Here is a 15,128-nt window from a genome sequence, read left to right on the forward strand (position 1 = left end):
TTAAAGAAAATAAGACAACAACACATTGGTTTGATCAAATTCTATAACCATTAATCAGCTAAGGAGGAATTGAACTTAAAAATTTTTTTTTCAGCCCAAACCCCCAATATTTATTTACAAGTTATTTATATGTACAACTAATGTAATATGCTCTTTATAAACATTAACACACAAACAAGAAATTAAAAAACACAAAAATTAGAAATATTCTAGTATTTTCTTCGCCCTCCCCCAACGTATCATATCACACACACCCTATGTTACCTCTCCCCCCACCACCCCCTCACCCTCCACCATCACTTCGGAGCCCCTGCTGTAATCAAAGGGAGCCTTTGGAGTTTCTGAAACAGAGGAGGGACATGGTTTCTGATGACTTTCCCGAATCCGCAAACTAAAAACAGACTGAGACATCAAAGAACTGCAGTTGCCTTAGAGCGCTTTCCACGTGCCAGGAAATGCCTCAGTGCTTTAGTATAACTCATTTAATCCCCAAAACAGCCCTATGCTGTACGTACCATTATTGTCTTTTAAGATATTTTTATCTTAAGATGGAATCGAGGCATAGTGAGGTTAAGAAACTTTGCCAGGGTGACACAGAAATGGTGGAGCCAGAACTGGAACCCACCCTGGGTGGGTCCACGCTCCATGAGCTTAACCGCTACTGGAGGGAGATGAGGGGGGCTCCCTTGGTCAAGTCCCTCACCAGTCACTGCTGTCATGAGAATCCCAGGTACTGTGTGAGGAGGCAGGAGGAAATCACTAACCACCGGGGTACCTCTCACTCGGTTGTCTAGGCAAGGTTGGCTTATCCGCAGTCTCCAGAGGCCAACTCAGCTGGTCACTCAGGTGCAGATCGATAGGCTTGGTTTCTATGAACTTAAAATTTTTGATTTATGTTCTATTCTTTCCATTGTACCATGCTACCTAGAGGTTTTTATTATGATTCACATTAGAGCTTTAATTAATTTCTGTGTAATATCGCCATTGTTATATATATGTGGGACTTAGAACACTAAACATATGGAACAGAGACAGTTTGAATTAAACTCACTAACCAAGTGTTCTGGCAATATGGCTTTGTGACAAACCACCCCCAAATTTAGTGGCAACAGTCGTATTTTTTTTTTCTTTTTTAATGAATCTGCAATTTGTGTAGCTCTTAGCACACATAACTAGTCTTTCTTTCATGCTCTGTCTACTTGGATGGCTCAGTTGGGGTTAGGGATCCATTTCCAATTTGCCTTACTTAGGCAGCTGACAAGTTGGTACTGGCTCTTGACTGAGAGCTCAGTCAGGCTGTTGGCCACGAGTCCTGACTCTTTCACTTGTGAGCCTCTCTGTGAGGCTGCTTGGCCAGAAGGCAAGAACCAGAAGCTGCCAAGACAGTTAAGGAGGATAATGGGAAGTGGTGGAAATTTTATTTCCACCATATTCTATAGGTCAAAATAGTCACTAGACTGGCCCACATGCAAAGGAATGGAGGCATAGACTCCACCGCCTTATGGGAATATGTCATTCGATATGCAGAAGAGCATGTGGGATAGGACATGCTTTTGCTGCTGTCTTTGGAAAATACAATCTACCACACAAGGCTTCATGTGGAATGCAATTAAAAGGGCTTTGAGGATATGTATTTGGTTAACTTTTAATGTTTGAAAATGACTCGTTGTGTTTTCCTTTTCATTTATTTATTTTTAAAGTTGTGAGTTAGATTTTTTAAAAGCTAAATTTATTTATTTATTTATTTATTTTTGGCTGTGTTGGGTCTTCGTTGCTGCGTGCGGGCTTTCTCCAGTTGTGGTGAGTGGGGGCTACGCTTCGTTGTGGTGCACGGGCTTCTCATTGCAGTGGCTTTTCTTGTTGTGGAGCACGGGCTCTACATGCCCGGGCTTCAGTAGTTGTGGCACGTGGACTCAGCAGTTGTGGCTCGCGGGCTCTAGAGCGCAGGCTCAGTAGTTGTGGTGCACAGGCTTAGTTGCTCCGCAGCATGAAATTATGTAGGGCTTTTGAAGAATTATTTTTTTTAAAGGTGTAACCATGAAATTCCTAATGTGCACATGTAATTAATGTGCATTTCATGCATAATACATAATGTAATGGCATTAGTTGTGAGAAGTGTGGGTGTTAGTATGTCTGAAATGCATACAATTTTGTGCCCCTTTAGAAGAAAAAAGAATACAAACTACAAAACATTTAGTCCATTCTTCCTGCTAGGATTATTGCAACTGCAAGATGCTGCTCACTCTGGATTGTGACCAAATGACAGAAAATCCTGGACTTGTTCATTTGTAGGATGGAGATTATGGTATTTCTGTTCTTCTAAGATTGACCTCCGTAAAGGGGCAGTCAGGCTGATTTGCAGAACCTATCGCTTAATGGAATAATAGCTGTTTATTCCTGCTTACTCTTCTGAATAGTGAGAAGGAAGCTCAGAGACACTCTGAGTGCTGCCACTTCCAGAGCCACCTGTAGTTCTCTAGTCTTCAGGTCTAGTGGAGGGAGAAAGGGAGGCAGGAGGTTGGAGAGTGGATGTGTTCTGCCCACTCCTGGTTTTGTTAACCTGAGACAATTTTCTCAGTTCAACAATTAGAGCATTCCACAGTTGCTTGACTTTTTTGTTAGAGCACAAAGGCCAGGTAATTGTAGTTTATGAACAAAATATATGGAGAGCATATTGTTCTTAATACTGTATTTTTGATTTATCACATACCTGCATTCCTCTAAACTTTCCTCTAAACTGGGTTAAAAAATGAAAGAAGAAATCTGAAAATACTGTCATTAAACCATGGCTATAATTTCTATTCTGTCAGTCATCCATTTCTTCATTTTTGCACTAATAATGAAGAATTTTAAAATTCCTTAAAGACGCAACCTGCATTTAATATGGTAAATATTGCTGAAATTAGGAAAGTAGCACAATGGTTTCTACTTTCAGGTGTTTATGATATATGAAAACAGAGACATTTTAAAATAGGGCAAAATGCTTCAATGAGACTTTTGACATGTACTATTAATATCAGTTACTTTTTCTTTTGGTTCTCTGCAAGTAACAGAAAATATGAACTCAGCTGCTGTAAATCATGAGGAATATTTACTATTTTACAAAACATGAAATCCCATGGTCGAACGATTCCAGGGGACTTCCCTGGCGGTCCAGTGGTTAAGACTCCGTACTTCCACTGCAGGGGGCCTGGGTTCTATCCCTGGTTGGGGAACTAAGAGGCCACATGCTGCACGGTGCATCCAAAGAAAAAAAAAAAAACGGAAAACGATTCCAGGATTGCTTCACTCAGCAGTAGCTCAGTGTTACCATATTGTAGTTTCTATACTGCCATCTTGAGCATAATAACTTAGTTATTAAGTAAGCTTTCTTTATGGCAGCAAAAAGCCTTCTGCAGGCTCAGTCATCACTTCCAGATCTGACAACTTCCAGAGGAGGAAGACTGTTTTCCATATATCTATGGCTTTTCTTCCCCCTCATTTTTATTACCAAAATTTTCAAACACAGAAAATCTGAGAAAACTATATCGTGAACACCCTTGAATATCTAATACTAGATTCTACAATTAACATTTTGTTACATTTATCTGTCACATCTTTAGCCATCTGTCCTTTTACCCACTCCTCAATTTTTCTTAGTTTTTTTAAAAAATAAATTTCTTTCTTTTTATTTATTTATTTTTGGCTGCGTTGGGTCTTTGTTGCTGCGCGCGGGCTTTCTCTAGTTGCAGCGAGCGGGGGCTACTCTTCGTTGTGGTGCGCGGGCTTCTCATTGCGGTGGCCTCTCTTGTTGTGGAGCACAGGCTCTTGGCGCGTGGCCTTCAGTAGTTGTGGCTTGCAGGCTCTAGAGCGCAAGCTCAGTAGTTGTGGCACACGGGCTTAGTTGCTCCGTGGCATGTGGGATCTTCCCAGACCAGGGCTGGAACCTGTGTCCCCTGCATTGGCAGGGGGATTCTTAACCACTGCGCCACCAGGGAAGCCCTTTCTTAGTTTTTTGATACATTTCAGAATATGTTGCAGCATCAGCACATTTCACTTCAGTGTGCACATGATTAACACTAGTTAAAAATTTTTTTAAATGAAAAATCTGTAAGTAAACTATAGTGAAATATACAGATTCTGAGTGTACCATTTGATGAGTTTTGACAAATGCATGTAAGTTGTGAAACCCAAACCTCTGTTAAGATGTAACCTCAGAAATTTCCCTCAGTCCCTGCCCCCACTTCTTACATTTTTTTCCCAACTTTACCTGTTTTAGAATTTCAGATAAATGGAACCATACATTATGGACTGTTTTGTATCAGGTATCTTTGACTCTGCATATATTTTTGAGTTTTCATCCATGTTGGATGTAACAGCTCTTCCCTTTTATTGCTGAGTAATACTCCAGTGTATAAATATATCATAGTTTGTTTAGTCATTTCTGTTGGTCACCTAGGCTACTTCCAGTTTTTTGGCTATTTAACCATCCCAAAGGATTCACCATAATCAGGATACAGAATAGTTCCCTCACCCCGCAAAACTCCCTTGTCCTATCCCTATGCAGAGTAACTCTAAGGTTCTCTTTCCTCTTGTACATAGCTCCTTGAAACCACTGATGCGCTCTTATAAGGATGTTTATAAATGCAGTCATACATTATACAGCTTTTTGCAGTTGGCTTTTTTTTCACTCAGCGTGATGGCTTTGAGATCCATTCAAGTTGTTGCATTGTTCATTTCTTTTTATTATCTAATAGTATATTTTGTGTGGATGTACCACTGTTTGTGTATTTCTTTATCTGTTGAAGGACATTTGGGTTGTTTCCAGTTTTAGACAATTATGAATAGAGCTGCTATTAAATATGTAAGTCCAGATTTTTGTGTGAACATTTCATTTCTCAAGGGTAGATAACCAGGAATGGGATAGCTGGGTCGTATGGTAAGTTGATTTAGATATGATTTTCTTTGTATTCATTCTCCTTGGGGTTTACCGCCTTCTAGAATCTGTAAATTTATGTCTTGCATCTAATTTGGGAAATTCTTGGCTGTTATTTCTTTTTTTAAGAAATTAATTACTTAATTAATTAATTTGGTTGCACCAGGTCTTAGTTGCGGAAGGCAGGCTCCTTAGTTGTGGCATGCAAACTGTTAGTCGCGGCATGCGTGTGGGATCTAGTTCCCTTAACAGGGATCGAACCTGGGCCCCCTGCACTGGGAGTGTGGAGTCTTATCCACTGCGCCACCAGGGAAGTCCCTTGACTGTTATTTCTTGATTTATTGATTGATTGATTGTTTTACTGCCCTATTTTCTTCTCTCTTTTTGGGACTCCAATTGTATGTATGTTAAGCCTTTTGATTCTGTCTCACATATCACTGATGGTATGTTCAGTCTTTGTTTTTCAATCTTTTTTCTCTCTAAGACTGAATAATTTCTTTGACTCTGTCTGCAAGTTCACTGTGTGTTTTTGGTCATCTCTTATCTGCTAATAATAAGCCCATTCAGTGAATTTTTAAATTCAATTATTGTATTTTTTTTAGTTTTAGAATTTCCAGTTGGCTCTCTTTTATATTTTACTGATTCTCTAATTAAATTTCCTAGCCATTCATTATAAGCATTTAAAAGTTTTTTTCCTTGATCACAATTGTAATAGTTGCTTTAAAATCTTTGACTATTAATTATAATGTCTTGGTCATCTGAAGTCAGTTTCTATTATCTTTTCTATTGATTTTGTTTTATAGTTTTCTGTTTCTTTGTATGTCTAGTAATTTTGGTTTGTATACTGGCATTTGTGAATGATACCTTGTAGAGTCTGAATTCTCTTATGTTTTATTTAAGTTTTTTTTTTTTTTTTTTTTTAAATAGGGCATTAACTTGGCTGGACCCATATTTGAAACTGTCTTTCTTGTAATGGGCAGCCTCTGAAATTTCTAATAATTTCTTTCAGCCAGAGCTGGGCTACTTGGATTCTGCCGCATGTGTGTATAGTTTAGGTGTCAGATATTTGGGCAGCGTTTTTTTTGTTTTTAATTTTATTCCTTCCTCCCTCCCTCCCTTCCTCGTTTCTGCACCCAGGCGTTCTCTAGTTGCAGTGAGCGGGGGCTTTGTTGCAGTGCGGAGGCTTCTCTTGTTGCGCAGCACGGGTTCTAGATGCATGAGCTTCAGTACTTGCGGCATGTGGGCTCAGTAGTTGCGGTGCGTGGGCTCTAGGGCGCAGGGGCTTCAGTAGTTGTGGTGCATGGACTTATTTGCTCCGTGGCATGTGGGATCTTCCCGGACCTGGGCTCGAACCCATGTCCCCTACATTGGCAGGCAGATTCTTAACCACTGTGCCACCAGGGAAGTCCTTGGACAATGTTTTTATGCGCTGTTGGACGTGCCTGCTCTGTTGTTCTTTCTGGGATTTATCCTCTCTTTTCTGGTCCTGAGTTTATCCTGAATGCTTTCTTCTTGTTTCTTCTTGTCAGTAAGACTGTTTCTGTTCAGGTTTTGACTTCCCTACCTGGGCTGCTCAGGGCCTGCTCCCAAACAGAAAGTTTAAAATAAAGAAGTAAAATCCTGTAAACTCAACCAGTGCCATTGCATTCTTCCAGGTGTCAACTCCCTTCCAGTTTCTGCCTTCTTTTAGTCACTCTCTGGTGCCTTCAGGTAGTTAGTTTTTTATATTTTGTCCAGAATTCATAGTTGTTACCCACAGGAGGGTTAGTCTGTAAGATTTCCCCTACCTTGATGTAAATGTGTATTTTTTTATATATGTAAGGAAATTTTTCTCCATAATCCCCTGTCTGTACTTCATCTTTTTGTTCAGAATTGCTTCACATGCTTATGCCTAATTCATTCAAAGACAAGGGAATGACAAATGGTTCTTAATGTATTATCCTTGCACCCCTGAGGTTTCTGAGATTTTCAGGGGTTTCATGAGGTCAAAAATATTTCCATAATAACCCCGCCAAGTTATTTGCCTTTTTCACTTTCATTCTTTCATCAGTGTATATGTAGTATAGCTTTCTAGAGGTTGCACAGCGTGTTAAATTGCAACAGATTGAATGCAGAAGATATGAGACTCCAACTATCTTCTATTAAGCCAGACATCAAAGAGATTTGCAAAAATGTGAAGCACCTTATTTTTATTGTTTTGGAAAAGTTACTTCACAAAAATATATTTTTTTAGCATGTAATTGTTTTATTATTTTTTAAAAAGTTAATAAATATTTAAAATTTTCCTCAGTTCTAGTTTCTAATACATTAAATATTGATAGAGATGACCTAGATAAACTAAAGCTCTCTGGGTCTGGTTCTTATTAATTTTAAGAGTGCACAGACAACCTGAGCACAGAAAGTTTGAGAAGGGCTAGTTTACACTAATCATTACTCACCTCCTGAGACTGAGAATTAGGCTCATCTCTGGTTTGATACATGTGACCATGTGTTGGGTGGATAACAAAATTGAGGTCATGTTAAAAAGGAAGAGGGTTAATGGTTGCTGCCATTAACTACTAACTCTACTGCACATGTGTCAGGATACCTCAGTCTACAGTAAAAGTTGTGGTATTTTTAAATTATAAACTTAATGTATATTGTTACTGATTCCACTAATTTTTCTTATGAGGTTTTTGGGTACAGTGTTGGATCCTAGTTTCCTTGAGATAAGATCCAAATATTTTCCATAATTCAATCTTTGAAGAGTACATTTAAAACTTCAGGTAATATAAATTAATATTGATAAATATTTAGATGCTAAATGTTCTGTATATGTTAAACACAGGTTTTATACGGAATGTTAGAATATCTCTTGCTGCAAAAATGAATTTCAAGGTTTGAGAATTTATCCCATTCCCTTCTCTGATTACTAGAGATTCCCAGGTACCCCATCATAAAGTATATTTGTGGCCTGGACATTTTGTAAAAGAACATTTTGGTATTTTATGCTCTGCTTTGTCACTCATCCTGAGGCTCTTTGAGTAACAAATTTTAAGAGAGATCCAGTTGGGTACTTTTTAAGCAGTGCACCATAAACTTTAATGTGCATATGTAATCACCTATGGATCTTGTTAAAATGCAGAATCTGACTCAGTAGTTTGGGGTAGGATCTGAGATTCTGCATTTCTAACAAGCTCTCATGTGATGCTGCTCCTGGTCCTTGGGACAAAACTGTGAGTAGCAAGGCTCTAAATAACCTATGAGAGAATTAGAAAGATCTGAATCCTGTCAATATAGGCTGAATGTACCTGCCTTTTTCCCATTTGCCCCCATAAGAGATATAGGTTAGTGATTCTGAGGTTGGGCTTCTGGAGTGATAAGCCTTATATATAAGAAAGGGGGCAAAACAGGGCAGATTTGGAATTCATAAATAGCAGTAACTTTTGATCTTGCCATTAAATTTCCTTAGTCTTTTTTTTTTTTTTTTTAAATTTTTTATTGAAATGTAGTTGATTTACAGTGTTGTGTTTCAGGTGCACAGCAAAATGATTCAGTTATATATTATATCTATTCTCTTTTAGTTTCTTTTCAATTATAGGTTATTATAAGATGTTGAGTATAGTTTCCTATGCTATACTGTAGATCCTTGTTGGTTATCTATTTTATATATAGTAGTGTGTATATTTTAATCCCAAACTCCTAATTTATCACTCCTCACCAACCCCCCCACCCCAAGTCTTTTACTTTCTATATGGTAGTTGTTGGACATGTGGTCAATATAAGTTGGATTTGTTCTTTACCCCGTGTTTAACTTCTTTGTCTGAATGTCAGAGGAAATGGAAAATTTAATTTGAATATGTGGTTTTACAACTCTTTAATTTACTTGCAGGCATTGATCAATATGACAGAGATAGCATCATAAATGATTTTAAGAATGGGACCTGCAAACTTCTTGTTGCTACGTCTGTTGCTGCCCGAGGCCTAGATGTGAAACATCTGATTCTTGTAGTAAATTATAGCTGCCCCAACCATTATGAGGATTATGTGCACAGAGCAGGACGGACTGGAAGAGCAGGCAACAAAGTAAAAATAATTGCTTTTAAAGTTGATTTCTATTATGTTAAAATACAAGTGTTTCTTTATGATTATAAAGAGGAGATAATAGGAGTTATGGGGACATTCTGAAAATCCTTCATCATCAGAGTATGGGGAATAGTTGATGTTCATCATTTATATACATATACATGTCTTAAGTGCTGTTCTCTGTAGGCAGATAGTGTTAACCATTTGTGTCCCCAAAAGGTATTTTTCCCCACCTAAAAATTTCTGTATATACATACATGCATATAGTTCAAGATCTTTCATTGCTTTTTTTAAAATAAGGGATCATGAAATACACTCAGCCCACACCTATCACCCCTGTTCTCACCCCCCCATACACATGAATATTATTTGCTTTTTTGACTTATCTGTATTCTGTTAAGTATATAGTTCTAACTCATTCTTTTTGAAGGCAGCAGAATATTCCATTGTTGGAAGCACTGATGGTGATATATTTGATATTACAACCATGGACATTTCTACATACTGAAGCAATAATAATATTAATAGGTTATATTTATGGAGTATTTATTAAATGCCCACCACTGTTCTGAGTGCTTTACATATATCATCTCATTTTATTCTCACAAATTCCTTTTGAGGTGGATAATATTACCCTTTTTAACAGATGAGAAAAGTTGAGGCACACTGACATTGTTACTTGCCAGATTTACATAGCTAATAAGTAGTGATGGCATTTATTCTTTTAACCTGAGTTATTCTGTGGATTTGGGAAATTTTTTGTGTAAAGGGCCAGGTAGTTAAAATTGTAGCCTTTTTGGGCCACACACAGTCTCTGTCACATCGTGTGTGTGTGTGTGTGTGTGTGTGTGTGTATATATACACAACCCTAAAAAATGTAATACCACTTTTAGTTCATGGGTCGTATAAAAGTAGGCCATGGGTCAAATCTGGTAACTAGGTACTCCTGAAATAAAATATTAAATCATGTTTTAAAATTTATAGCAGTTCACTGGTAGGGTAGAGCTTTTTGTGAAGATGGCAATCTAATTGTAGTTTGCTGTTCCTCTACTTACAACTCCAGTCTTTCTCTTGCCTGAACCAAAGAGCTGCTGGGGACACCTGCATCCTTAGGCTTTAGAGAATCCCAGGGAAGTGATGTAGCTGACTTCATTTTTGTATATGTTAAAAACATACCAGATATACATGTGTGTATGTTTTTATATCTTTTAATTGGTCTTTAAAAAATATGGGAAGCTGTATTCTAGGACGTTAATACAGGTTAGCTGGGGTAGAGAGGTGCAGTAGGTAGTGGAGGAAGGGAATGCAAGCAAAAAGGGAGAAATAAGATATATTAAAGTTAATACTTATGACAGTGGAGTTGTGCATTTATGTAAAAATCACATGTATTTCCCTTTATGCATAAAGAGATTAGAAATTTTCTGGTTTTGCTTATTTTTAAATATTAAACTTAGGTATTTCACTTTCAACCATTAAAGAATTTAGTAGGACTCTTTTGTGGTCTTTGAAATTCTTTAGTAATGGAGTCATCTTAAAGAGGGTATATTAGGTGACTCAGATTTTATCTTATTTGTGATCTAAGGAGGATTCATCTTGTTAGTGTTTAATAGTACCACTTTTTCATCATTCACTAGGGCTACGCCTATACTTTCATCACAGAAGATCAGGCTCGGTATGCTGGTGACATAATTAAAGCCCTTGAATTGTCAGGGACTGCAGTGCCACCTGATCTAGAGAAACTTTGGAGTGATTTCAAAGATCAACAGAAAGCTGTGAGTTTTTTAACTCTCATTTTTATGCAAGTCATTGTGTTCTAAATCTTGAATATTTAATACCTGTAAATCTTGATAGGATTATTTTCATTTATCTCTTTAGAGAGGAAGGGAAAGGAGTGAAAACAAAATGCTCCCTTTTGCTTCAACTTAGTATTTTTTGTAGTCTACATAGAGTTCTTTTTTCTCACATGCTAGATGAAATGTTTTTGTTACATTGTCATACACCGCCTTGAAAAATATTTAATTGCCATAAATTCCTGAACATTAAAGTTTTTTATTATGAAATTAACTTTCTTGTTTTTCCTTGAAAGGAAGGGAAAATAATTAAAAAGAGTAGTGGGTTCTCTGGTAAGGGATTCAAGTTTGATGAAACAGAACAAGCTTTGGCAAATGAGAGAAAGAAGTTACAAAAAGCTGCTCTTGGTCTTCAAGATTCAGATGATGAGGATGCTGCAGTTGATGTAAGTATTGTTGTTCTAAGCCTTATTCTTACCAGTTGAAGCAGTTATTCCTTTTGTACTGGAGGTTTTACCATAGGCTTGTTTAGTTAGCAAGTTACTGGAAACTTTTCGTTATGTACCCTTCTCAGTTTTTTTCTATGTATACAGACGTATTCACCTATGCCTGTATTTCTGTATTTTCATAGAAATGAGATCATACTGCTTTATAATCTTCTTTACAATAGTCCTATGTTGAAATCTTCCCTTTTAGTAAATTCACTCTTATGCTATTCTTTGGTTACATATTTCATTATGTGGATGTTCCACAGTTTAATGAATCAAATCCCTATTTTTGAATATATGGAAACAAACATGTTTGTTTCCATATATTCCTTATTTGGAATATACTTTACTTCATCGCTCATTCTTGAACATTAAACCTTGCACATTCGTCGCATTAAGTCTTGAGGATGAATGTATAAATGGAATTTGCTAGGCCAAAGGGTATATCTAATTTGGTCTTAAAACGTTGTCAGATTGTTCTCCTGCAAGGTGAGTACCAGTTTGCACTCACAGTAGTGTTATATAAGAGTGCCTGGCTCCTTGTATCTTTAACATCATTGGTACTAATATTGTTTTTTAATCTTTTACAATTTAATTGTTATACAACATCCTTATTAATAATAATAGTCAGCATTTATTGAGTGCTACTAAGTGCCATGTCCTGTGCAAAGGGCTTTACAGGGATTATTTCATTTACTTCCTCACAATAGCCAGATGAGTGGATACTCAGAGTATTCCCATTTTATAATTGAGACCGAGGCTTAGGAAGAAATAATAACCTTTTCAGATTTGCATAGCTGTTATGGGGAGGAGCTGGGATCTATACCCGTTCTGTTCTTACTTCAAAGCCCATGTTCTTAGCTCACGGAATTATTTGTAACCCAGTGAAAAGGGACCCTGAGGACTCAGCAAGTTAAGGGTTTCACAGAGTATTCTTTGGAGCCCTAATCCCAGGAGCTTGAGCTTTAGATGTTTTCATTATAAAATAATTTTGGAAAATCTGCCTAATATATACCACTATTAGTGGTATCCTATCAAAGGATGTGAAAAGTCATTAATAAAATAATCTTATTTAACTTTATTTGACCCAGAAATCTTCCAACATATTTGATATTTGATCATAGAACTTTTTTTTTGTTTTTGAAACATACCCGGTTAAACCTTAGCTCAGAACACAATTTAGGAAATCAGGAATTCTATCTGATCTTGTCATTTCAGGAAATGACCACACTGGCTGTTAAGCACAGCCAGGACCAGAACCAGGGTCTCCTATTAACTCTAGGCCATTTCTTACTAGCATACCATACTGGCTTAAAATTCAGTTAAGTCAATATTTTAGTTATTTGTTACCATGTAACAAATCAATCCAAAACTTAGTAGGTTAAAACAATAAACATTTATTATCTCATGATTCCTGAGGGTTAGGAAATCAGGAGCAGTTTAGCCAAGTAGTTCTTACTTAGGGTCTCATGAGGTTGCAGTCAAGCTGTTGTCCCAGGTTGCAGTTATCTGAAGGCTTCACTGATGCAGGACCATCTTCTTCCAAGATGGCTTAGTCACTTTAATGTTGGGAGGATGCCTCTGTTCTTCACTTTGCACTTGTGTCCTTACAGCATGGCAGCTGGCTGCCCCAGAATGAGTGATCCAAGAGAGAGCAAAGAGGAAAGCCTTAGTACCTTTTATGACTAGTCTCTGAGGTTACATACTGGCTTTTCCACTTTTTTTTGTCTGTTAGAAACAAGTCACTAAGTCCAGCCCACATTTAAGGAGAGGCTCCACCTCTTGGAGGGAAGAGTATTAAATAATATGTGGCTTTGTTTTTAAAACCACCTCAGTTTTTTTATGTTACTTAAACATTTAAAAAAAAATCTCATAATGAAATATGTTGATTTTTTTCCTTCTTGTTAAAATATTATATAAGTTTTGTAAAAAAAAATAGAGCAATACTAAAGTGAATAAAGTTAAAAGTAAAGTTACCCCTGTCAACTAGCTCCATATACCTTCCCCATTCCTGATTTATGCATTTGTTTTGGATTTTAACGCCATGTATGCTGTTTAATTTAAAAGGGTTAATTAAATGTTAGTTTAAAAGTAGTTGGTAACTCAAACCCCTTATTAGATAACAAATATTTTAAAAAGAAGATAAGTTGTCTGTTTCCATTTCAGTAAAAGGTCTTTCTAAATTAACCTAATTAATTTTAAACCCTGAAAAAAGCTTGCTCCTCATTTGAGATTTAAAATATTAGCCTAATTTTCAGCATTGCTCTTGCTTTGATGGGGAAACCAACCTTCATTTCTTTCCTTCCTTGAAGGAAAAAAACAATAAAGGCTTTTTTTCCTGATTCTCTTACCCAGTTTTTTGGTAAATCCAATTGCATTTTCGGAGTTGGGAAGAATTTTAGGAACCCTGTTGCAGCATTTCCCCTGTGAACCACTGACTGTATTTTTAGATGTCCACTGGTCTTGAGTTATTGCCCTTCGTCCAGCCTCTTTCATTGCAGTGTATGTAATGTGGCCTTAAGGCCGTGGCCCTGGAGCAACTCAGCTGCATCAAGTTGTCTGCTCTGTCTTGACAGCACATGTTCTTCATTTACTGAATTGGGATGTATCTGTACCACTCAGGAGTCTGCTGAAGTGGTTCTTGCAGCCTTGTATCTGTTTCTTTCTTTCCTTCCTTCCTCCCTCCCTCTCTCTCTCCCCTCTCCTCCCTTTCCTTTCCCCTTCCCCTCCTCTTCTCCCTCTATAAATTGGTATTTTTAATTAGATTTTTACTAATCCTTTTTCTTCTTGTTTAGATTGATGAGCAAATTGAAAGCATGTTTAATTCAAAGAAGAGAGTGAAGGATATGGCTGCTCCTGGAACATCTAGTGTTCCTGCTCCAACTGCAGGAAATGCTGAGAAGTTAGAAATTGCAAAGAGATTGGCTCTTAGAATCAATGCTCAGAAGAATTTGGGCATTGAGTCTCAGGTATTAAGTAATTTGTTCCAAGTCTTAGTACTTCTTGTAAGTTCTTTGATTTAAATGCTTTTCAGGAATTATGTCAGCACAAGTGAACAAGAAGTTATTTTAGACATTGAGGTAGTAAGCATTTAACATTATTCTCAATACAGAATTCTTCAATTATTATATTTGGGTGATTTCTCTAGTGTGGTTGACTGAGGTCTTAATGCCTATTCTGGAAGGCCTAACTGTTAAGCATGTTAACCATGGATAATTTTATAAAGTAGTATTCTGATTGATCTTACCAAAATCCTAAAGAAATAACTCTCTTTTCTTTCTTTTCTGTTTATATTAGGTGGGTTATTGGGCACACAAACAATACCTTGGAAGTACGAATATCCAGTTACATAACTGAAACTAACATGGGTTTAGACAGTGGGAAAATGTGTTAAATATTTCACTTGCCTTGTTTCTCTTGGGAGTTTTTTGGTTAACTTAATTTTTTTTTTTTTTGAAATATAGTTGATTTATAGTGTTGTGATAGTTTTTGCTGTACAGCAAAGTGATTCAGTTGTACATATATATATATTCTTACTCTTTTCCATTATGGTTTATTACAGGATATTGAATATAGTTCCCTCTGCTATACAATAGGACCTTCTTTACCCATTCTCTATATAATAGTTTGCATCTGCTAATCCCAAACTCCCAATCCATCCCTCCCCCACCCCCCTCCCCCTTGGCAACCACAAACAAGTCTGTTCTCTATGTCTGAGTCTGTTTCTGTTTTGTAGATAGGTTCATTTGTGTCATATTTTAGATTCCACATATAAGTAATATCATATGGTATTTGTCTTTCTCTTCCTGACTTACTTTGCTTAGTATGATAATCTCTAGGTTCATCATGTTGCTGCAAATGGCATTATTT

General features: G+C 37.0%; 1 protein-coding gene across 1 annotated transcript in view; it reads left to right on the forward strand.

Moving 5' to 3' along the window:
• The window catches only part of DDX46 (DEAD-box helicase 46), a 56,008-nt gene that overhangs the window by 30,408 nt on the left and 10,472 nt on the right, over positions 1–15,128 (forward strand). Inside the window, exons 16-19 of the mRNA XM_036846611.1 lie at positions 8,787–8,980; positions 10,615–10,752; positions 11,067–11,216; positions 14,054–14,230. Coding sequence (XP_036702506.1) covers positions 8,787–8,980; positions 10,615–10,752; positions 11,067–11,216; positions 14,054–14,230 — 659 coding nt within the window. The remainder of the gene's footprint in view (positions 1–8,786; positions 8,981–10,614; positions 10,753–11,066; positions 11,217–14,053; positions 14,231–15,128) is intronic.

The sequence above is a fragment of the Balaenoptera musculus genome, chromosome 3 (genome assembly GCF_009873245.2).
Source record: "Balaenoptera musculus isolate JJ_BM4_2016_0621 chromosome 3, mBalMus1.pri.v3, whole genome shotgun sequence".
NCBI lineage: Eukaryota > Metazoa > Chordata > Mammalia > Artiodactyla > Balaenopteridae > Balaenoptera > Balaenoptera musculus.